This window comes from Thunnus albacares, chromosome 1, assembly GCF_914725855.1.
Source record: "Thunnus albacares chromosome 1, fThuAlb1.1, whole genome shotgun sequence".
NCBI lineage: Eukaryota > Metazoa > Chordata > Actinopteri > Scombriformes > Scombridae > Thunnus > Thunnus albacares.
The window spans coordinates 39,430,066-39,453,851 of NC_058106.1; the positions used below are offsets into that span (position 1 = coordinate 39,430,066).

A 23,786-nucleotide genomic window follows, 5' to 3' on the forward strand; every position below is an offset into this window, starting at 1 on the left:
CTGTTCATCTGTTTAATTTATTAATCTTTAGACATAAAACAGCTGTTGAGGTCAGTCTGACTTTATCAGTTTATTTATGAAGCAAGTCAAAGTGCTTTACATGAATTATAAAGACAAGCTATAAAAGAAACACATTACATTATAAATATACAGTAAATATGGTTTTAAAAAGAGTAAATAAGATAGAAGATAAAACAGATTGAACAACAAATTTAATGGAATTAAAGAAAAACAGAAAAGTTTTCAGTCTTGATTTATAAGAACGAAGAGTCGGAGAATAAAACCAGAGAATCACAGTCTGACTCTGTTATTCTCCTTGTTTTTATTGTCATCATAAATGCTGTCATGTTAAGCACTTGTGCTGCATTTATACATGAATACTGCTCTATAAATAAAGTCTATTATTATTATTATTATTATTATTATTATTATTATTATTATTATTATTATTATTATTATTATTATTATTATTAAAACTGAAGGCTGCTTCTCCAGGTTTAGTTTTGACGTCCAGCTGAGACAAACTGATGTTAAAATGTCCTGAAACTCTAATCTAAAAGTCTAAAATGAGGCATCAGACGTCTCAAACTGTCGGGTTTGAATATTCGACTCAGTGAAAACGTGACAGAGCTTCAATGAAGAGCTGCAGCGAGATCAAACCAGATGCTTTCATCTTTAGAGAAAGTGTGAATGTGTTTGGAAATGATGAGAAGACGAACTGCTGCCGTCTAATCTTCACACAGTCTGACATCCGTATCACTGAGAAATGTTTTAGTTTTTAAATTTTGGTTTGAATTTTTATTTACATCCAGAGAAATAAACAATAAAATAGAAAGTTTTTTTATAAAGTAAAACATGGAATATGGATTTGAAAGTATGAGGAAAATAAAAATGTGCAAAGTCATCAAGGTAAAGACGTCATTTTCAGTTAAAGCTTAAATGATTCATCAATTAGTCAATCGACAGGAAATTAATTGGCAACAATATTTGTGATTATTGATCAGAAACATCTAAAAATCTCTGATTCCATCTTCTTACATGTGAATATTTGCTGTTACTGTTGTCTTGGTCTCTAGTAAACTGTGATATTTACATGTTATAGATGAAACGATTAATTTAATGATTAATAAGTAAGAGTCGGGGTAACGGACGGTGACGGTGTGGTTTCCAGGTGGAGGAGCTGGAGGAGAAGCTGTTGGATCAGACTCAGGAGGTGGAGAGACTTCGCTCTGAGCTGGTGAGACCACATTCCTGAAGAACCCTGGGAAAAAACACACACACACACACCCGCCTAAATATAAATACAACACACACACACACACACACACACACATTCCAGTAACACAAAACGGCTCATTGTTGATGTGATTAGTGCTGAAACCAGAATAACAAAGTGGAGTTTAAAAAAAGAATAAAAATCTTAAAGGAGACATTTTCAGCTTTAAGTGGTTTTGTTATTTATATCTTGTTCTGACGTCGGATGTTTAACATGTTCAAAGCTTCAAGCTGCTCTGAGTGCTTTGTTTGTGACAGTTTTTCTACCTGCAGAATATAAATATACACCTGGGAATGTGCAGAATATGTTTTCTTTAAGTTCAGACATAATGTGAAGCATGAATGAACCTCCAGCGTGTCTGGTTGTGGCCTGCAGGGGGCGACGGACCTGGAGAAGCAGCTGGAGCTGCTGGTGGTGGAGAACGAGCGTCTGAAGCAGGAGCTGAAGTCATGCAGGAGCTCAGAGCTGCAGAACCTCGACACTGCTGCAGAGAACTGCAGCTGCAGCCACAGCCAGGTACACACACACACACACACTCACACACACACACACACACACACAGCCAGGTACACACACACACACACCTACACACACACACACACACACACACACACACGCACACACACACACACAGCCAGGTACACACACACACACACACACACACACACTCTCACACCTACACACACACACACACACTCTCACACCTACACACACACACACACACACACACACACACACTCACAGCCAGGTACACACACACACACACACACACACACACACTCTCACACCTACACACACACACACACACACACACACACACCTACACACACACACACACACACTCACAGCCAGGTACACACACACACACACTCTCACACCTACACACACACACACACACTCTCACACCTACACACACACACACACACACATACACTCACAGCCAGGTACACACACACACACACACACACACACACACCACACACACACACACACACTCTCACACCTACACACACACACACACACACACACACCTACACACACACACACACACTCACAGCCAGGTACACACACACACACACACACTCTCACACCTACACACACACACACACACACACACACACTCTCACACAGACACACCTACACACACACACACACACACACTCACACACAGACACAGCCAGGTACACACACACACACACACACACACACACACAACCACACCTACACACCTACACACACACACACACAGCCAGACACACACACACACACACACCTACACACACACACACACACACACTCTCACACCTACACACACACACACACACACACACACACACACACTACTTTTCCACTTTACAGTCTCTCTATTAATAGTATTTTAATTAAATTAATTTAATTAATTTTCCTTTCTGGTGCAGTTAAAGTACCAAACAGCTCATCAGACCTTCATATTCTAGTGTGTGTTACTATTAAACATCCTGTTCTAACAACGGCATCATAAAGCTTCAGGAACAGAGAGAGTGGTTCTTTCTGTGTCAAACCGTCGCTGTGTGTGTGTGTGTGTGTGTGTGTGTGTCCTGCAGGATGCGGAGGCCCTGCGGAGGGAGGTGTCCCGCTGGGAGAGCCAGGCCCGGCAGAGGGAGCGACGGCTGGCTGAGCTGGAGCGAGAGCTGCTGGAGAAAACCGCCAAGGTGGAGGCTCTGCAGAGGCAGCTGGACGAGTCCACGCGGCAGCTGGACGCCGGCCGGCGGCAGCTGGAGGAGTCCCGGCTGAGGCAGGGGGACGCCGAGCAGAAACTCACCCTCCGACTGCAGGAGTGCGAGGAGGAGCTGGCCAGACAGGCGGCCATGCCCCCGAAAGTGAAGGTGAGGAGATGCTGCAGTTTAGTGACATGTTGAACATGTTTCTCCAGCTGTAATTTGGAGACAAACATCATAACAGTGATGAAAGCTGGAGATGTGAGATACGAGGCTTCACTGTTCTTTGACAAAACAAACAACAAGACAACACAGAAATCGTAAATGTAGACTTTTTATTTACATTTTATAGATTAAACGATGAAATGATAAAATAAAAGGGAGATTGTGACCATATGTCACATTTGGTCGGATGCTGTCGGGTTGAAGATGTTTGTGAAGAACATTCTAGAATTTGTAGCGTCTCCGTAGCAACATCATATCTGAAGCATCTTCTGTTGTCATGGCAACAACACTGTGTTCTAGCAGAATCAGATTTAGCGGCCAAGTGATGGTCCTACCATCCCAGTAACCCTCCTACCATCCCAGCAACCCTCCTACCATCCCAGCAACCCTCCTACCATCCCAGCAACCCTACTACCATCCCAGTAACCCTCCCACCATCCCAGTGACCCTCCTACCATCCCAGTGACCCTCCTACTATCCCAGTGACCCTTCCACCATCCCAGTGACCCTATTACCATCCCAGTAACCCTCCTACCATCCCAGTAACCCTCCCATCATCCCAGCAACCCTCCTACCATCCCAGCAACCCTCCTACCATCCCAGTAACCCTACTACCATCCCAGCAACCCTCCTACCATCCCAGTAACCCTCCTACCATCCCAGCGACCCTTCCACCATCCCAGTAACCCTACTACCATCCCAGTAACCCTACTACCATTCCAGCAACCCTCCTACCATCCCAGTAACCCTACTACCATCCCAGCAACCCTCCTACCATCCCAGCAACCCTCCTACCATCCCAGCGACCCTACTACCATCCCAGTAACCCTACTACCATCCCAGTAACCCTACTACCATCCCAGTAACCCTCCCACCATCCCAGTAACCCTACTACCATCCCAGTAACCCTACTACCATCCCAGTAACCCTCCTACCATTCCAGCAACCCTCCCATCATCCCAGCTGATGAGTCCGGACAGACGTGGATGTAAACTGTAACTTGATTGGTTGCTACTTTATATTTATCTTACATCATCAGACACAAAACACATTTAATTCTCATAACTGTCTGTTATTTTAATTAGGCATGTGTTGTTTTTATTGTCTTACATTAACTCTCTATAATATTTATCCATATATATATATATATATATATATATATATATATATATATATATATAATCTACAGTTAGTGTAATTTTCTACTGAAATAACAATGACTGAATGTAAATGAAAGGCTTCTGATGTGAGCTTGTTGTCTCTCGGTCAGTTCGTGACTCAGACGGTGGAGGTGGAGTCGGCCGACTCTCAGAAAGCTCTGGCTGACATGCAGGTGAAGAACGGCGCCCTGCAGGAGCAGCTGGCCGTGCAGAGGCAGCTGCTGCGAGAGCTGGAGACGCAGCTGCACGAGTCACAGCGGACCTGCGCTCAGCTGAGGACGCAGGTAACGTGAACAGGAACGAAGCTGCTGCGTCGCTTTCAGCTCTGTGTCTCTGCTCCAGAGAGAGACGTCCAGGATGTGTTTAGTGTCACTCAGCACATACAACCTGCACACCAACACACACGCTAAAATGTCCAGAAATACATGACCTCATTTCCTCGTATTCAACCCCAAAGCCCTCCTTAAATCAGGTAGTTTTATATTCCGGCCAATCACGTCTCTGACTGTTGGTGACATCACAAACAGTCAGCATGGACAGAAAAAAGGCTTCTGAGTGAATTTTTGGGCTGTTTGTTGTCCTGATGTGGAGAGTCGCAGCTGTGCAGTGAAGCAGGAGACGTTTTATCAGAGTGGATGAATGATGATGATGATGATGATGATGATGATGGAGGATGAAGCTCCACAGTTAACTCTTTCCTCTCTGCATGCGTTGGGTTGCAGCTGCTCACCGATCGAGGCCGTCTGTGCGGCCTCCTCTCCAAGGCCGTCGGCAGGGGCAACGGCGAGGTCGTTCGCAGGTTGTCCAAGGTTGGGCCCGCCCCCCCCTGTGACATCACTGAGATCAGAGGTCACAGCGAGAGTTCGCTGGCTGAGAGGCTCCAAAGCTGCCAAATACTGTTCATGTCGATTAACTTTTGAGGATAATTAATCCCGTAGATTCCGATCTTTGCGTCCTTCACATCCAGAAGAGCAGGTTTAATGATCTGTTCCCTCTTATTTATTTATTTATTTATTTATTTATTTATTTATTTATTTATTTATCCATTTAGACCCTTGAGGAACTCTGCATAAATCAAAAATCAGGAGCAGTCCAATTAAATTCTTTAATCATGTAAGCTCCATAAAAAACAATATTTACAATGTCACATATATACTACTATCTATATATGTAATATAACCTTTATGTATATCAAAGTTAATATTATGGTTATTATATCTTTTAAAAACTAATGAAATGAGACAAAGAGTTCCATATGTTAGGAGCCCTGCAGCTCATGTACCTGCTCTTATATTAACTATCAGATATTTGATAATTGTGAAGATGAAGATCATGTGACTGTCTGGTCGAGTCCGAGTGAATCTGACATGAGATGATTTGGAAGATTTAGTGAGAAAAAAGTTTCAGTCTGGATCAGAAATATGAGTAATGTGGGTTTTTTGTTGATGTGGGCTCTAAAAACCATTAAAAGGACTCAGGAAATGTGTTTTTAAACTGGTTTTACTGGGAAGCTTTGGATCCTGTCAGACTCTGTGATGTGAACAGTCCCAGTAAATCTCTCCCAGTGCTCCCAGTTTCATGCCTGAACACCATCAAGGCTGCGTTCACACTACGACAAAAAGACAATTTACTTCTGAGATTTGATTATTATTTATTTTATTCATTTTTTTGATTTTCAAATGTGGCCGCTAGTCATACTAGCCTAGCTTAGCACAAAAACTGGAAGCAAGGGAAACTGTTAGCCTAGCTTAGCACAAAAACTGGAAGCGGGGGAAACTGTTAGCCTAGCTTAGCACAAAAACTGGAAGCAAGGGAAACTGTTAGCCTAGCTTAGCACAAAAACTAGAAGTGAGGGAATTTGTTAGCCTAGCTTAGCACAAAAACTTGAAGCAAGGGAAACTGTTAGCCTAGCTTAGCACAAAAACTTGAAGCGATGGAAACTGTTAGCCTAGCTTAGCACGAAAACTGGAAGTGAGGGAAACTGTTAGCCTAGCTTAGCACGAAAACTGGAAGCATCCCATCAACCTTAATCATGTCATTATTAATGGGTAATAAATTAATTAATGTAATTTTAAGGTAAAATTGAGGAACTTATAGTGAACAAGTTGCTCCAACGCTAACTGCTGCTAAAATCATAATTTCTCCCTTTTACAATTGTACATCAGACAGACTTTGAGTTGTTCGAAGGTGGATTTTTTTCTGTTTTGATTGAGCTAAGCTAACAATTTCCCCCTGCTTTAAGTCTTTGTGCTAAGCTAGGCTAACAGTTTCCCCGTGCTTTAAGTCTTTGTGATAAGCAAAGCTAACAGTTTCCCTCTGCTTCCAGTCTTTGTGCTAAGCTAGGCTAACAGTTTCCCCCTGCTTCCAGTCTTTGTGCTAAGCTAGGCTAACACTTCCTGGACCTCTGTCTGAACTGGACTCACAGATATGAAACTGATATTTATCTAAAATGTTGGACTGATGCATTTAAACAAACGTGTCTGTTTCGGAACATTTACCTTCAGTGTGAATGTAGCCTTCCTGTGTTTCAGGCTCCGCCTCCTGAACCTTGTACACCTGTGTGGTCAGATTTACCTGTGTGTTCTCCAGTGATACAGCTGATTCTTAGTTGACTTATTGTTGCTGTTTGTGTTGGTTAAGTATGAAATGTGTTTAATTTAGTTCCTTTGAGAGATTAAATCTTCTGTTTAGTGATGCTCTATTTTTTTTTATTTTTGTTAAAGTTGTTTGCACATTCAAACTTAAAAACCCGATGGGGTCTCTAAACATTTTGAAGACTGATATATTGATATTTATTTAATTAATTTAATCAGAAACCTATAATCCATTTGGATCTCCCTCCATTCCTCCATAAGAAGATAACAGTAAACTATACAGTTCTCACATTCACATAAAAAGGCAGTTTATGAACTTAAGAGGTTTCAGAGCCAGTAAAGTTGGAGACTTTGGAGATGTTTAAACTACGTGGACTCTGGTGGGTCCGTCATGTGTTTCTGTTGACAGTTCAGACCTCAGTGGTGTCGCAATAAAAACACAGTATTTTGTCAGTAATAAAAGTTCCGTCGTCAATACAAACATCTCAGAGACCTTGAAGTTTATCTCAAACTCCTGAACGTTTGTGTTGCTGTATCAGAGAGTGAACCAAACGACCACGAGAAACCTGCTGCTGCTGCTGCCGCCATAAACATAAACTGTAATATGTATCTGACACATTCAAATAACAGCTGGAGCTACTAAAATTTTGCAGATCTTATTGATCCAAATCCTGAAGGTCCTGGTGTAAAAACTCCGTCTCACTCACAGAAACACTCTGATTGTACAGAGTGGAGCTTCTTCCCTCACAGATGATCTTCGGTCGAGTTACAGACACACAAACCGACAGACGAGTTTCATTTTGTCATCAAGTGACTCACAGAATTAATTAGTAACAGCTGATATGAGCTGAAAGTGACGCTCAGCATGAGAAGCTGCTAGATGAAGCTTTAGTGAACCAGAACACGCTCTAACTTATCTGTGGATATGTGTAGATGTGGGAAAGTCAATATGAAGCTGTAAATATGAATATTTAGTGGTTAATACAGTTCGAGTCAAAAGTTTGGACACATGTCGTCATTAAAGCAGATGGTAACGTGTGTTCAGACTTTGACTGGTGCTGTATATGCAGCTGAGGTTCTTCCTCCCTCACAGTCTTTAGTGTTTTGTCCCTCCAGTGGCCCCGTACAGGTGTGTCGTCCTCTCCGCTCATGTCTTCCTGCTCCCCTGCAGATCCTGGTGTACGAAGGCGAGATGGAGCGCGCTCAGGGGCAGCTGGAGGCCGAGATGCAGAACCTGGAGGAGGAGAAGAACCGTGTGATCGAGGAGGCGTTCATCAGAGCCGAGAGCGAGATGAAAGCTGTGCACGAGAACCTGGCAGGTCGGACGGCTTCCTGTGTTTCCACTGATTCATCATTTGGTCTTTAAAACGTCTTGTTTTGACAGACCAACAGTCTGAAACCCAAAGATATTAACAGTGATGTAAAAGAGAGAAGCTGCAACCATCACATATTAGTATTTTTGGTTGAATATTGTCTAATTGATGAATGGATGATTGGTTTCAGGGGTGCGTATGAACCTGCTGAGTCTGCAGCCGGCCCTCCGGACGCTCACCTGCGACTACAACTGTCTGAAGAGGCAGGTGCAGGAGTTTCCCTTCATGCTGGACAAAGCTATCACAGAGGCCAAGCAGGAGGTGAGTGAGCGCGCTCAGGCTCATGACATATGATCCAGTTAGAGAAACTAACGGCTTATCAGACAACCAAACACCACACTGAGGTTTATAATACAAATATTTTATGAATCCTGAAAGTTATCCCAGCAAATATAATCTTTCGATGCAAAGATCGAGAGTTCGACTGTAGGAATGTGCTGATGTTTGATTGGTCAACGCAGTGATGTCATAATGTTGCGTTGCAGTAAAAGTTGAGCCTGTTTCTTCTTCTGTGTTTGCATCCTGCTGCGTTTTCACACACAGGGCTGATCAGTCTGAACAGACTGAAGTAAACAAGCATCTGATTTATAAACCTGCACCATCATCAAAATGCCATTAAAACAAAAGTTCCAGTTTTACCAAACAGCTCAAATCACCAAAAACCAGACTGACTGTTTGAGCCTCATCAGCTCCAACAATAAACCTCAAAATCCATGAAACCATTTAGACTTTAATTCATCTCCATTAAATCTTTTATTGGACTTTCATCCAGGAAACATGCGAGTGTCTCCGATTTATTCAAGAATGAGTTACATGACAGATTTTTCCGCATTAGATCAGGAAATGATCAGTCTGATCAGGCTGTTGCAGCTTTCAGACTCTAAATTCAAACTATTAATCTGTGTGTGTGTGTGTGTGTGTGTGTGTGTGTGTGTGTGTGTGTGTGTGTGTGTGTGTGTGTGTGTGTGTGTGTGTGTGTGTGTGTGTGTGTGTGTGTGTGTGCGTGCGTGTGCGTGTGTGTGTCAGATCTGTCAGGTGATCAGCGAGGTGAGCACCACCAACCAGGAGCTGCTGCGTAAATACAAGAGAGAGATGAACCTGAGGAAGAAATGTCACAACGAGCTGGTTCGACTCAAAGGTCTGAAAATGAGATTTTTTTTTTTACATCCAAATGTCAGACGTTGTGTTTCCAGATCTATTCTGTCAGGCGGGACTTTAGAGGTAACGAGAAGTTATGAGTCAAAGTCCTCAGAAACCAGATTCTTCATATGTTTGAACATATTCGACCAATGAAGCTGATTCTGAATCTGGAATCTCCCTCAAATCCCCAAACGCTAAAAAAAACCTGGAGAAGGAAAAGTTCTTTCCATGAAATTCTTCAACAGCTGTTAATAAACTCAACACAACTAAACTCTGACTGAAGTAACCTGGTCAGTAAGAATCAGGAATGTGTGGAAGACAGAAGACTTCTTCTCCACGCTGTCAGAATCAAACATTTCTCAGGTCATACTGACTCCTTCTGAAACATTACTGGGTCTAAAGATCCTGGAATCAGCTTCAAATAAGTTTGTTTTTAACAGGAAGTCCCTTTTAAGTTCCTTAAAGTCTCAGAGAAACTGAAAATATTCAGAAAAAAATAAGTAGAAAAGCAGAATGTTTGTTAAACAGAAAAGAGTTTGAGACTAAACTCCTCCCTGGTGCGTGCGTGCGTGTGCGTGTGTGTGTGTGTGCGTGTGTGTGTGTGTGTGTGTTGGTTTCCTAGGTAACATCCGTGTGTTCTGCCGCGTCCGGCCGGTCAGTCAGGAGGAGCAGGACTCCGCCGATGCCAGAACCATGCTGAGCTTCGACTCGGACGACGACGCCGTCCTCTACCTCTCCAACAAGGGCAAAGTCATGACCTTTGAACTGGATAAAGTCTTCCCGCCTCAGGCCACGCAGGAAGAGGTCGGTGACGCCTCGTTAAAGAGACAGAAACATTTACATATAAATATATACATATTACAGGTTATTGATCTGAACATGAACACATCAGATCATCAATCTAAATAACCGATCAGATCAGACTTTATTGATCGCAGTCTGTTGTAGCTACTCAGCTGTTAGTTCTAAAATGCAACATAAAACAAAGACAAGCTCATATAAAACAGATCGACGATGATGATAAGACGCATCCGTCATCAGTCTGTCTTCTCTCTGATTGGTCCAGGTGTTTCAGGAGGTCCAGTCTCTGGTCACTTCCTGTATCGACGGCTTTAACGTCTGCATCTTCGCCTACGGACAGACAGGCTCCGGGAAGACTTACACCATGGAGGTAACATCACAGTTTACGTGACGACGATGAAAGTTTGAGGAGAAACTTTTTTATTGTTTGAATTCCAAAAGACGCCGATAAATTAATGTTAGAAACGTTCTTATTGAGTCCGACACAGTAAAAGTCGTAGCTTCCCAGGTGTGATCAGAGCCGCCTGTAGACTCCGCCCCCCTCTGTGTGTGTGTGTGTTCAGGGCGTGGTCGACGACCCCGGCATCAACCAGCGAGCTCTGCGCCTGCTGTTCTCCGAGGTGACGGAGAAAGCTCCGGACTGGGACTACAAGATCACCGTCAGCATGGTGGAGATCTACAACGAGACCCTGCGGTGAGACACAAACACTCAGCTGATCCTCAGCTAGTTTTAGGTCAGAAGATGTTGAAGAGTCGTCCACAGATTCATCATCTCGCTCATGATGGACAGTTTCTACCAAAAAAAAAGATGAATATCGATGCAGCAGAAGAAGAGAATGTCGCCTTTTTTTTATTCCACACGTTCTTCTTCTTGTTGTGCAAACCTGCCGCCTACATTCATGGTCATTACTGCTCTTCCAAAACTTAGCTTCCATCAGAAACCAGTAGTGGATAACTCCGACATATTATCATCTTTAAGCTGATATGTTGAACTTGTCAGCAAACAGTTGCTTATTTCCACATCCAGCAGTCACGTAGCAACATGATCCTCCCATTGATAATGTCAGTAATTATATGTGAGGTTCCTCAGGGTTCTATTCTCGGTCCTTTATAGTTTCAATCTGGTTAAAGCTGCTTGAAATTAAGTGTTTTTTCCACTTGTTTTCAGCAGAATAGTCTGTAAAAACTACTTCTGTCATATTATCAGCTTATAAAGTACTTGTGGCTAACATGTTAGCAAACAGTTGCTTATTTCCACATCCAGCAGTTACGGAGCAACATTATCATTCATGTGGAGTCGTGTTTCTGTCCAATATTCACTCTCTTTTAGCTGTTTTTACTCTCTACCAACTCCTGAGGGAAATATCTGGCTCTTTAGCTGCTAAATGCTCCACTATGTTCACCAGCTAGTCTACAGCTAACTGTTAGCAGGTAGCGTACAGCGGCTTTTTACAGCTTTTTCTCTCTGAAAACGACGCTATGAGACGCTGAGAGTGAACCAGAACAGTAAAGTTGCAGCCGGACAGATAAACAATGAGCTGAAACTCACTATAAAGCTCCGTAAAGCCGAGAGGAGCTGCAGAGTCTCTGATGATTCTCTGTAGGTTCATTACTACGAGCCAATAACACATCACACACTGACACATCAGACTGTGGAGGAGAGATGTTACAGACGCTTTAATGAAAAGATACCACAAAATAATGATGTAATGCTAACAGGATTACCTGCTTTATTTGACAAGTCTGTTATTTGTGAATAATTTAGCAGAAAGTTCAGAGGAAATAATGTTGTAATTTGGTGCAAATTAAAGGGAAAACACATACCGAGTTTATTTGGGACCAATTAATTAATTCAGTAGAAGAGTCTTTGAGTTAACAGATCCATTCATTTTATACTGATTTAATGGTTAATTTTTTAGGATATTTTACAGAGAAAGTGGTGCAGTTTGGTGCAAATGAGGAAAAAACAGAAAAAGTTAAGGTGGAATTACTTGATGACTCGTTATTTTAGACTTTTAGTAAATTACTTTCAATGTGTAGTTTTGTGTGTCAAAAGATATTTTAGCATATTATGGTTTTAGAACCATATGAAGCCAAATATGAGTGAATATTTACCAAATACAGCAACTTAACACAGCAGCCTCTCTGTAAAATGAACCATTAAATATCTAAAGTGTTCAGCTGTAAAATAAAGTGTTACAGCAGCTCAGATCAGAGACGTTTTTTCCCTTTAATTAGTACCAAATGACATTTATTCTTTCCAGGAAATGTTGAGGTAAATTATCAGGAGGTTACAGATGTGTAAAATGAAGCGTTGGGCATGTTAAGGTCAGTCTGTGTGTGTGTTTTTATCTGCTGGAGGTTTAAAGATGTCGATGAAGGTCGTTCCACAGATTATCTGCTGTTTCAGAGCAGTTATGTAAAGGTGGATCATATTAAATGCTTTGCAGTCATCTGTCCAGCTGTTGTGTAACAGAACATCTGTGTAAAGCCGCTGAGGGCTCAACATCTGGATCCTGGATAAAAAAAAAAACAGTTTTTGGCAGAAAGGTCCAGAACTCTGAGAACTGTCTTCAGTCAGATTAAACTCTCAGATTATCTGCAGCTCAGTTTAATACGAGTTTATCTGCAGGACGTTTAAAACGGGGAGAAAAAGAAAATGTGAAATAGATTTTAAAGTGGAGACTCAGGTCACGATGAAGGTTAAAGTCTGTCGTGTGTTGTTGGCTCTACAGACGAACCAGTGAGAGCAGAGACATTTGTCTTCATCACAGAGATGAAGGTCGTCCGTGTGAATGTGGAGGTTCTTCAGTCTTAAAGTGGAGTCGCTCAATAATTACTACAGAAGAAACACATCATTTCATACAAACTCAAACACACAATGCTGTAAAAGTGTCTTTATTTAGTTCGTTTGTTGTTGGAGAAGCTGAAAACAGAACAAACAGTAACACCTGATGGAGACACGACAACCAGCTGACTGTACTCTGACCTGGAGACTCGCTCTGACCGTCTGTCTGGTATCTGGTGACCAGTGCAGAGCTGCACATCTGGAAGGAGAGACGCAGACAGATGTTCAGTCTTAGACGTTGCTCTGGAAACATACGTCTCAGAACTGCGTCTGCGGTTAAAGCGGGAAAGTCAGTAAATCAGTCTGCATCCATCTATAATATCCAGACGTTTCCTGAAGAAAAGAGCTGTCATTATCATGCTAAACTGTGATTGGCTGAGCTGTTTCAGAGCTATGAGAGCAGTGATGTGATTGGCTGAGAGAGTATTTAGTAATAACTACACACACACACATGAACCAGACTAGCAGGTGTGGATGGAGACGTCCGTTGTGTTATAGTGACCCGGTCTGACCTCTGACCTTGCGTCTCCTGTGTTGTTTGAGCCCTGAGTGCTTGTCTGCAGGTTGTGATCGTCTCTTGTCGTTGATCAGGAACCTGCTGGGAGAAAATCCCACCGACAAACTGGACATCAAGATGAACCCTGACGGCAGCGGACAGCTCTACGTCCCCGGACTGACCGAGTTCACCGTCCAGAGCCCCGAGGACATCAACCGGGTGAGAGCCGGACACTTCCTGCTGTCCTTTCAGTGTAAAATGTTACAAGATCTTTCCCGAGATTTCAACTTCATTTTTGTGTGAATGAAACAAATTGACACACTAGAATACAGAGTTATTGATCAGTTTCAGCAGGTTCATGTCTGTTGACTCTGTTATCTCAACAGTATTAAACCAGCTGGACGGTATATTTTATCTAAAAGAACAAACAACTGCACTTAAAGCTTTTGTTGATCAGATAAATATGTTTTCCGTCGCTCAGCGTGATGTCACATGTTTCTTTGCTCTGATTGGTTGTTGGTCTGTCCAGCTGAGTCATTTTGTTCTGCGCAACAACACACAAAATGATCTGAGAGGTTTCAGACTGATTCACATTTGTGATGTCAGACGAGCAGATTTTAAGAGATCTTTTAGGCAAGTATCGAAACCATATTTTATAATTTATTATAATTATTTTAATTTAATTATATAATAATAATTTAATAAAATAATTAGTAGTGTAGCGGAATATGAAATCCATTAAAACCAGGAGATCAGAGCTGAACCAGTCAGTTAATCAATAAGTTGATCGACAGAAAATAAACCAACAACATTTTTTGATAATTGATTCAAGTTTTCATTCAAAAAATGACAAAACTTCTGTGTTTTCAGCTTCTCAGATGTGAATATTTAAGTCTAACATGATTGGATTAAATATCTTTAGTTTTTAAAACAAACAATTTGAATATTTAAACGTTCAGCTTCGGAAAAACTGTGATGGACGTTTTTCACTTTTTTCATTTTACAGACCAAACGATTAATAAAGAAAATAATCTGCAGATGAATTAATGATGAAAAGAACTGAGTGTGTGTGTGTGTGTGTGTGTGTGTGTGTGTGCCTTCAGGTGTTTGAGTTGGGTCACATGAACAGAGCGACGGCCTGCACCAACCTGAACGAACACAGCTCTCGCTCACACGCTCTGCTCATCATCACCGTGTCCGGATTCAACTCCGCCACCGGAAACTGCACACAGGGTACACACACACACACACACACACACACACACACACACACACACACACATACACATGCATACATACACACACACACACACGCACACGCACACGCACACATACACGCACACACACACATGCATGCACGCACACACACGTGCATACACGCACACACACATTCATATACGCACACATGCATGCACACACACACATGCATACACACACATGCACACACATGCATACATACACGCACACACACATGCATACATACACGCACACACGCATGCACACACACACACGCATACATACACGCACACATGCATACACACACACACGCACACACACACATGCATACACGCACGCACACACACACATGCATGCACACACACACACACACACTCAAATACGCATACACACACACGCACACATGCATGCACACACACACACGCTCAGCGACGTCTGAGTCTGTCTCGCTGTGTTTCGGCTGCAGGGAAGCTGAACCTGGTGGACCTGGCGGGCTCCGAGCGGATCGGTAAGTCGGGCGCGGAGGGCAGCCGCCTCCGAGAAGCTCAGTGCATCAACAAATCTCTGTCGGCGCTCGGTGATGTCATCAACGCCCTGAGGAGCAAACACTCCCACGTCCCGTTCAGAAACTCCCGCCTCACCTACCTGCTGCAGGACTCCCTGAGCGGAGACAGCAAGACGCTCATGATGGTGCAGGTGAGACCAGGACCCGAGGAGCTTTCTGAAACCTTCACATCTACAAAATCTAAACTTAAATTAACCAGAAGAACCTCATGTTGTCAGTTGAATCCTTGTACTGTGTCATTCTGCTCAGAGCGACGTCCGTCTGACGGTACAAACGGACTAAAACATGAGAGAAACTCCGCTCTGTGACCACGTAACGATGCCTTTAACATGTGAGAATCTTCTTGACTGTGTCGTGTTTTTGCAGGTTTCTCCGTTGCCCAGCAACATGAGCGAGTCGGTGTGCTCGCTGAAGTTCGCCCAGCGCGTTCGCAGCGTGGAGCTGAACTCCGCCTCCTCGTCTTCCAGGAGACACGAGAACTCGTCCACCTCGTCCTCGCCGACCCACGACAGCGTCGAGGTAAACGAGTATAAACAGGAAGCAGCGAGGACGTAACAACTGTCAGTCTTACACTTTATTTATTTATTTATTTATTTATTATATTTGATCTGATGAAACATTAACATTCAAAAAAATTCAATTTAATTTGTTCAATGAAAATAAGTTCATAAGATCTCAGTAATTAAACAGTTTATATATATTGTATAAATTAAAATATATATAAAAATATATATATTAAATATGAAATTATATTAATTTAAATAAACTTCAAAAATAATATGAATTAAAAGAAAAACAAAGTGAAAATAATATATTTAAATACATTTAAAATTTTATTTGATTTTCAGACAATAAAAACTAAATAAATGTTTTATTTCAAGTCCAAACTAAACAACAATAAAACAAATTTTAACACCTAGAGTTTCTGATCTGATTCAACTCGACGTCTGACCTTTGACCTCTGTGCAGCTGGACTCGCCCCCGGTCACCCCGGTGCCCCTCCCCATCTCTCGGGCCAGCAGCGCCGGCTCCACCCTGTCCTCCGCCTCCAGAACTCCCAGTAGCTCCCGCAGGAGGTCCCAGTCCCAGCTGTCCACAGGTACACACACACACACACACACACACACACACACACACACACACACACACACTGTGTTACATTTAATATAAATGGTCATTTAATTTACAAAAGCTTTAGAGTTGAACTTACTCTGTTTATTAATCATAATATATTGATGATCAGCTGATCTGCACACGTCTTCTCTGGGTGCTGACAGAAGGCATTTTGGGAAATGTAGGAAACCAGTATCTGTAATAAAAGCCGACATGGTGAAGAGGATTCAGATTGAATAAATAACTCCTGAACATGACAGGTGTGAACCCTGGCTGCTCTTCTTCTGTGTCCTCATTCTGTGGTCTGATTGGTTGGTTTACAGACAGACAGGTAGACAGAGCCAGCCCATTGGTGGGGGACGGTGGGCAGGTAGGTGGGGGTTGTATGCTCATTGGTGGATAGCTTGGCATGGAAACGCTCAGCATGGCATGGTGCCCCACATATGGCCTGGTCGACCCCTCCTTCCCTCCTTCCACTCATCTAACACTCTCCACCCCTAACCACAGAGCTCCTGCGGCTTCTGTCTGCGCCTGCAGGGCGGCGAGCAGGGCACACAGAGCTGCTTCAGCTTCTTTGTGTGCCTGCAGGGCGGCGAGCAGGGCACACAGAGCTGCTTCAGCTTCTCTGTGTGCCTGCAGGGCAGTGAGCAGGGCCCACAGAGCCCGTAGGCCTGTTTGTGTCGCCTGTTTGAACGCTGGAGTCTGTTTTTATCGAACCTTTGGAACAAGTTCAAGTCACAAGGAACTGAATCCTTTTGTCTTTTACCCCCAAAAGTCACAACTTTTAAAGAAACAATCCCACATTTTTGGGAATTCTTTGTATGTAAATTTCTTTCACATGTTCATGTTTCATCTCTGTGGGTCCAGTACAGAGAGTCCATGATGGTTTAGCTTAGCTTAGCACAAAGACTGGCAGCAGAGGGAAACTGCTAGCTTAGCTCCATCAAAAGATAACATCTGTCTGATTTTGAGTCATTTCCACTGAGGATGGGCTGCTTTCAGTTTTTTGCTAAGCTAGGCTAAACACATCCTGGACCTGTCTATATACTGGACACAGAGATGAAACTGATATTAACACCTGTTTAAAAATAATTAAATGAGGAATCTGTGACATCTTTAAACGCAGTTAAAGAGTCTGTGTGTGCGTCTCAGTCCAACTTCCTGTTCTCACCATAAATCCATTAACCCATCTTGTCTTTTCCTTGTGACTGCAGAGTGAGTGAGTGGGTGTTGTGAGTGAGTTGGTGTCTGGATGAATCTTGTTCCCCCCTTCCTCGCTCGTGTCTGCTGCTCTGTGGCCTGGCTGGGCATCCTGCTGATTAAGCTGAGGATTGTGGGATTTCTGCCTCCATGTCCACACTGAGAGGATAAATCTGAAAATACTTTTGAATTATTAAAACAGGACATCTTACACATAGCTGGGTTCATTAAACTGCAGGTAACCAGGAGGGAATGTAATAACTAGCCAGAGGTTGATGTGAGAATAAAAGAACCAGATGTTTTCTAATACATTTGTTCATCTTTGTCCTGATCATTCAACCAGGAGAGTTTCATGTTGATCCAAACTGTAGAAGTGTTGTTTGCAGTAGTAAACCCTTTTATACTTCCAGTTATTACAAGAGAAATTAAATTAAGTGTTTCATTTTACACACTAAAAATCACTTGGTCAAGAGATTAGATTATAGATTATAGATCATACCAAGCTCTCGTTTGGGTAAATAAACCAACAGTAATATAAAAAAAACACTAAAACTGGATCAAATTTGAACCCAGTGATTTTTAGTGTGTTTCGTGTTTGCATGTTAACATTTGCTAACGTACAGAGTAGCACTACACTACAAAGAACAGCTGAGGCTGATGTGAATGTCATTAGTTTGGCAGGTATTGGAGAGATTAAAATTGTGACCAGATGATGGCGCTAGATGAAAAGTTCTCACAGACCAGGAACGTCTGAATCAAATGACGTTCGTCCATCTAACAGTAGAGACATTTTTACTTATAACCACAGATGTGAACCTGCTGGTGGCGCTAGAGGAAAAGTCAGCGGGTTACCAGGATTCATTCCTCTGGGAAACACGAATGTCTATATGAGATGTCACAGCAATCCATGTCATAGTTGTTGAGATATTTCAGGCAAGATGTTAGTGTGTCTACAGATAGTTTTCACATTTATTGTTAGCAGTGTGGACATGGTTTAATGGGTCACATGACTGCTGAGTGATGGTCTGGTTTTTTTCTGCAGGACGACTGAAGCTGACGGCCTGAGCGACCCGGAGACGATGCTGTTTGAATGTCCGGGTCTGAGCGCAGGGCATCGGCCAACACCCTGAGGCTCCCCCCCGCCCCTCCCCCACGCCGCCGGGACTCCACCTCGCCTCGCTGGATTTATTATCCTCCTCAGCCGCCTAGTAGCAAAGACTGATGAGAACTTCACGGGGGCAGAAAAACCTAATCTCCAGACTCTGATCTGTCATCTATCAGCAGAGAACATGGCCAAATATATTGATTTCTGTGTCTTCTTGCTGTGCTGACTGATTCTACAACCTGACAGGACTCCAGTGACTCTGAGAAACCACTGAAGCCCCTCGAAGTTCTCGAGCTCTTCCCATCTGAACTGAACTGAAATCCTTGCTAACATCTCCTACCCCCCCCCCCAAAAATCAGTATATGCTTTCCAATCACAGTATTTCTTTTATTGTTTCTTTGTAAAGTTGCACTTTAAACTTCTAGATTATTTTCTAACCCACAATCCAAGATGTGGTTGATTATAATATATGCATAATATGGTTTATATATTTATGTTTGACATGCTTTAATCTTTTTTTTTTTTGTTTAATTTTGACTTTTTTCTTTTTGGTGGAGGATGCGGACATTGGGGGGAAAATTAAGATTAATTTGAGTTCTCAGTTTTTCCCCGTGTGTCCTCAGTCCTCTGTCTTAGTTTTCTTGCGGAGGCTGTCTTCACGTCCTCAAAGTCCTCCTTTTATCCAATCAGGGTACTCCACTGATACCGAGCTGTCCAATAGGACATGAGCAATATGCGGCAATCTTCTCATGTGTACATGATTATTGTTTTTTTTTGATGCTCTTCTGTTCCTGTGGATGTTTGTTTTTCATGCAGAGCGGACGAAGCTTCGTCTTCCTTCAGCTCGTTGAAGTTGAACAAAAAGATGCTCAAACCTTCTTAACTTTCCTCGACTGTTTATCTCGATGTGCTCCTGCAGTCCTCACGTCACCTCTGTATTAAAAAAAAAAAAAATCTAGGAAACCACAGGTGACCTTTGACCTCAGACAGAGCAGATGGTCCTGTAGCTGTTGACCCGGTGCTGAGCTGGAGGTGACGCAGGACGAGTAAACTGTGTGTTGTAGTTGTAGTTAGCAGGAATGATTAGAAACACGATGAGCTGCTGTGTGTTGTTGATCTGAAGATCAACTTGTCTGCTTGCTTTGTCGCCACTGTAGATTTCTACAGTTTGGTTTTTTTGTATTCCCTTTTTAATAAACACTCCAAAACAAACACATAACTCTCTAGTCCATGTTGACGTACAGTGACATATTCAAAGGAATAGTTAGACACATTTTGGGAAATACTCTTATTCACTGAAATACAGAGCTGGATTCAGGATGTGGTTAGCCTAGCTTAGCATAAAGAGTGGAAACAGCTAGCCTGGCTCTGTCCAAAGTTCAAAAATACACCAACAAATGTAATGACTACAGTGTGTGGTTTTAGGGGGCTTTACATGGAACTATTTCTTGTTGAACAACAGTTGGTGCAGCTTCCTGAAGTCTTGTCATCACAGTGAGGTTGACCAGTTTGGTACCATTGTGCCTGTACAGAAACTAAACCCAAACATGTGCTCACCGACTGTTTCTGACAACCGAAGTGCACTAGAGTTGGAAATGCTGCATAGAAGCACTTGGCGGATGGATATGCTGTTATTCTGCATGTAACTGCCCCTTAAATTCATAAACTCAGGCTGGCTGTTTCCCCCTGCGTCCAGTCTTTATGATAAGCTAATCAGCTTCAAGGAGGAAACATGGCAACTAAAGGTGGAGTTGCCAAAGGTCGTCCAACTACATGTACTGAAAGGTTCACAGTTTTCAAGTGTCTTAAAACAATAAGGACATTGGTAGTTTGTAGGACTTTTGTCATACATTTGAACCATGACTCTGTATCCCTCAAGGTCTTCTCTGTAGTGGTATCAGAAGGTTTTGGTTTTATTTGTCCAGGTTTAGAGATGTCTGTTTCTGAGATTTCTGCTTTCAACCTCCAACCTCCGCTTTCCAACCAGTACAGAGGAGATGAAATTCAACAGTAACATCTCTCCACTGAACGACTGGACTGTTTTTGTTGGAACTACTTCTATTCACTACTTTCTATTTGAAGTCTTTTTAAGTTTGACTTTGAATGCATCATTTTTCCACATTGACCCCCATTACTTATGATCTTTTAATATCCAGTATGAACAGGAGGAATGATTACAGCGAGGAAAACCTCTTTCACTGTTCATACGGACACCTGACTGCTGTGAACTCGTCCTTTAAACTCTGTTCAGCTGCAGTTTCTCTCATGTCCACTAGATGCTGCTGCAAGAAAACTCTGTACTGAAGTAAATGAGAAAAGCCCCAATAAATTCAGCTGTCACCTCTTGATATGATTTCAGTTCTTTAAGGTGTCCCACTACACTTTGTTCCACACAGACTAAAGTTACAGTCTGTGTGAAACAAGGTGTAGTGTTTGTATATGCAGATAGATGCTGTATTTCCACATCCAGGCAGAAGGATTTACTATGAACCTCTAAAAAAAACTTTATAGATTCCACTATAAGATGAGTGAGGTTACCTCCTTTAATTAAAGACGAGTCAAATCCTTCCAGCTTTAAGTCAAAAGCCAAATAATGTCTTTTATGATGTGATGTTCAGATCCTTAAAGTACCAAAAAGTTGCAGTACTGCAATATATAAATACTTCAAAATGTAGTTACACTATTATTACTGATGCATTAATGTGTGTGCAGTGTTTTACTGCTGTATCAGATGTTTTGAGTTAAAAATCTGAAGCTAAATGTAGTGGAGTAGAAGTCACAGTATACACACCTACCAAGACACCACTGGTATGAAAATATTTACAATCAAAAAATGTTATTCTGTCCATAGTAGACGCTCATATCAGGCAATGATGAAGATCCTGTGTTGGATGAGGTAGGAGAATAACAGTTGATGCTTTGAATAGTTCTGAGTGTTTAAATCTTCATCAGCAGCCAGCTGGGTGGAGACACTCATGACTGATGCTGGACACCTGTAGAGGCCCTCAGACACCAAATATAAGTATAAACACATATACGATACAGAAAGGTACAGGCGGCTCACTGTATCTCACACATATGCCCGCTTACACACAAACAGATAAACAAGTGAGGACGTGTGAATGCTTCCTGTTGGCGACACCATTTAATTTACATGATTCTATACAAAAAGGACCATATATACTGTGTTGAACATAAGATCATTTAAGACCTGAAGGAGGACAACTACACGTTCTGTTGGTGTTTTCAACAGCTGCCGTCACCACGACAACCACGACACGTTTCCCCTGAAAGTCACCAGATAACACAGTCACAGGTTAAACCAAAACACCAGCCGGCATGCTAACCTCAGCTAGCTGCTTTAACTTCCTGCTCCGGCATCACGCAACAACAAAAACTCTGAATAACAGTTACTGCTGGGAAGCAGTTTGTAACACTGACAGACAGGATTTTACAACTCTGATACAGTACACCTACTGTCTCCACATAATATCCTCATTCTTACATGAAACATCATAACAGTTTCCAGAGAACAGCCAGACCTCTTAAATACTGGTGTTGGGACTGGTAGGAGTGCGTTTGGTTATTAGCAATAATTCATAATCATGAATTATGAAATTAAGATATTAATATTAATTAATAATTCAAGCACCAACTGTTGAAGAACCTTACTGGTGGGGCACAACTGTCCAATCTGTGAGGGGCACGGTTGGTTATTAGCAATAATTAATAATTATCAGCTATGAAATGATCAATTATAAAAATTCATAGAATTATCAACATGAATGAACAAATACGGGGAACCACCCAGAACCCGGGACCAATAACCAAAACAAGGTGGTCTCATAAAAGAGTTCATCTAGAATGTTAATATCTAAGAGATAAACATTCAAGGGTGAACAAAGAAGGTTGAATTCGAGCTCTGACTCCTTCAATCAGCCACTTTTCACAATATGTTACACACAATAACGACAGAAGAACTTCTCCTTAAAGATATAACAGTATTTATTAAACTTAAGATTAACAAAGTTAATAAATGCTCTGACCAATAAACAACTATTCTAAAATCTAATTCTACCTAAGCAAACACAAACAGCTATATACGGTGTTGAACACATGCAGGTGAATGCGAGAACCGAATGGCGGACGTGACGGCGGTGTCTTGGTTAGACAATAGCAAGATGGCGCCACTTTGTGGTCAGCATCTTGCACTCACCCAATTCTGTGTAAAACACACGTGTCTGATGGCAGATAAACTGGTCCTCGGCGGCGTTGCAGAGAAAACAGCAGTCGACTAAGTTGAAGAAGAGCGGAGCAGAGAAGTTGTCGGCGTCTTTGTGAAGAAAATCTGTTTCTTCCTCCTGCAGGCGGTGAGAGCGCTGGTTGCAGCAGCGATCTCTCTTGGATCCAGGGATGGCGTTCCAGCGAACACGGCGAAGTCTCGTCTCGTCCGGCGAGGGGAGAGTCTTCCACAGTCGGTGGGGGAAAACATGTGCACAGGGTTTACCCCCTTTAGTGAATCCGGCTCACGGAGGGACAGAACTTCCCCCGAGCTCAGTTCAAAATGGAAGGCATGTTTCTCTGTGTGCCTTCAGGTTTTATGTCACTGCTGTGTCATCATGATGCTCCTCTGTGCAGGAGCGTCTCTGCCAATGACAGACTGTTTGTTGAGACCGTTTCGGGTTTAGCACCTAGGTGTGAACTTGAACAGTGCATGTTGGGATATGGAGTCCGTTTGGACTCCCTTTGTCTGTCCTGGCGCCCTTTCCTGTTATCAGGCTCTGTGACTTGCATGCAGGCCTGCCTTTGTCTCATGCACTGGAGCATAAGGCCCAACACTGGAAAGAATGTGTTTTTGGAAAGCAGCCTAACTTTGCAAAGATATGAAAAGTGTTTTCACCAGTGCTGCATGACTGGTACCACCACCTTCTTCTTTGTGGCGATGATAAAAGCAGAA

At 42.5% G+C, this 23,786-nt stretch overlaps 2 protein-coding genes across 5 annotated transcripts in view; one reads left to right on the forward strand and one right to left on the reverse strand.

The window, feature by feature from the left end:
• kifc3 (kinesin family member C3) overlaps window positions 1-21,177 on the forward strand; it is a 58,250-nt gene extending 37,073 nt beyond the window's left edge. For 3 of the 4 annotated variants that reach the window (XM_044358470.1, XM_044358449.1, XM_044358478.1), the window contains exons 6-22: window positions 1,172-1,237; window positions 1,652-1,792; window positions 2,860-3,141; window positions 4,469-4,642; window positions 8,124-8,271; window positions 8,456-8,586; window positions 9,352-9,463; window positions 10,088-10,269; window positions 10,532-10,636; window positions 10,830-10,960; window positions 13,706-13,829; window positions 14,714-14,843; window positions 15,313-15,542; window positions 15,778-15,930; window positions 16,381-16,510; window positions 16,848-16,894; window positions 18,767-21,177. In XM_044358470.1, the coding sequence (XP_044214405.1) occupies window positions 1,172-1,237; window positions 1,652-1,792; window positions 2,860-3,141; window positions 4,469-4,642; window positions 8,124-8,271; window positions 8,456-8,586; window positions 9,352-9,463; window positions 10,088-10,269; window positions 10,532-10,636; window positions 10,830-10,960; window positions 13,706-13,829; window positions 14,714-14,843; window positions 15,313-15,542; window positions 15,778-15,930; window positions 16,381-16,510; window positions 16,848-16,894; window positions 18,767-18,775 (2,295 nt within the window). In that variant the 3' untranslated portion in view covers window positions 18,776-21,177. The remainder of the gene's footprint in view (window positions 1-1,171; window positions 1,238-1,651; window positions 1,793-2,859; window positions 3,142-4,468; window positions 4,643-8,123; window positions 8,272-8,455; window positions 8,587-9,351; window positions 9,464-10,087; window positions 10,270-10,531; window positions 10,637-10,829; window positions 10,961-13,705; window positions 13,830-14,713; window positions 14,844-15,312; window positions 15,543-15,777; window positions 15,931-16,380; window positions 16,511-16,847; window positions 16,895-18,766) is intronic. The other variant, XM_044358459.1, reaches the window with a different exon arrangement.
• LOC122986896 (NLR family CARD domain-containing protein 3-like) overlaps window positions 1-23,786 on the reverse strand; it is a 1,497,050-nt gene that overhangs the window by 759,661 nt on the left and 713,603 nt on the right. The gene's annotated exons all lie outside the window — the stretch shown is intronic.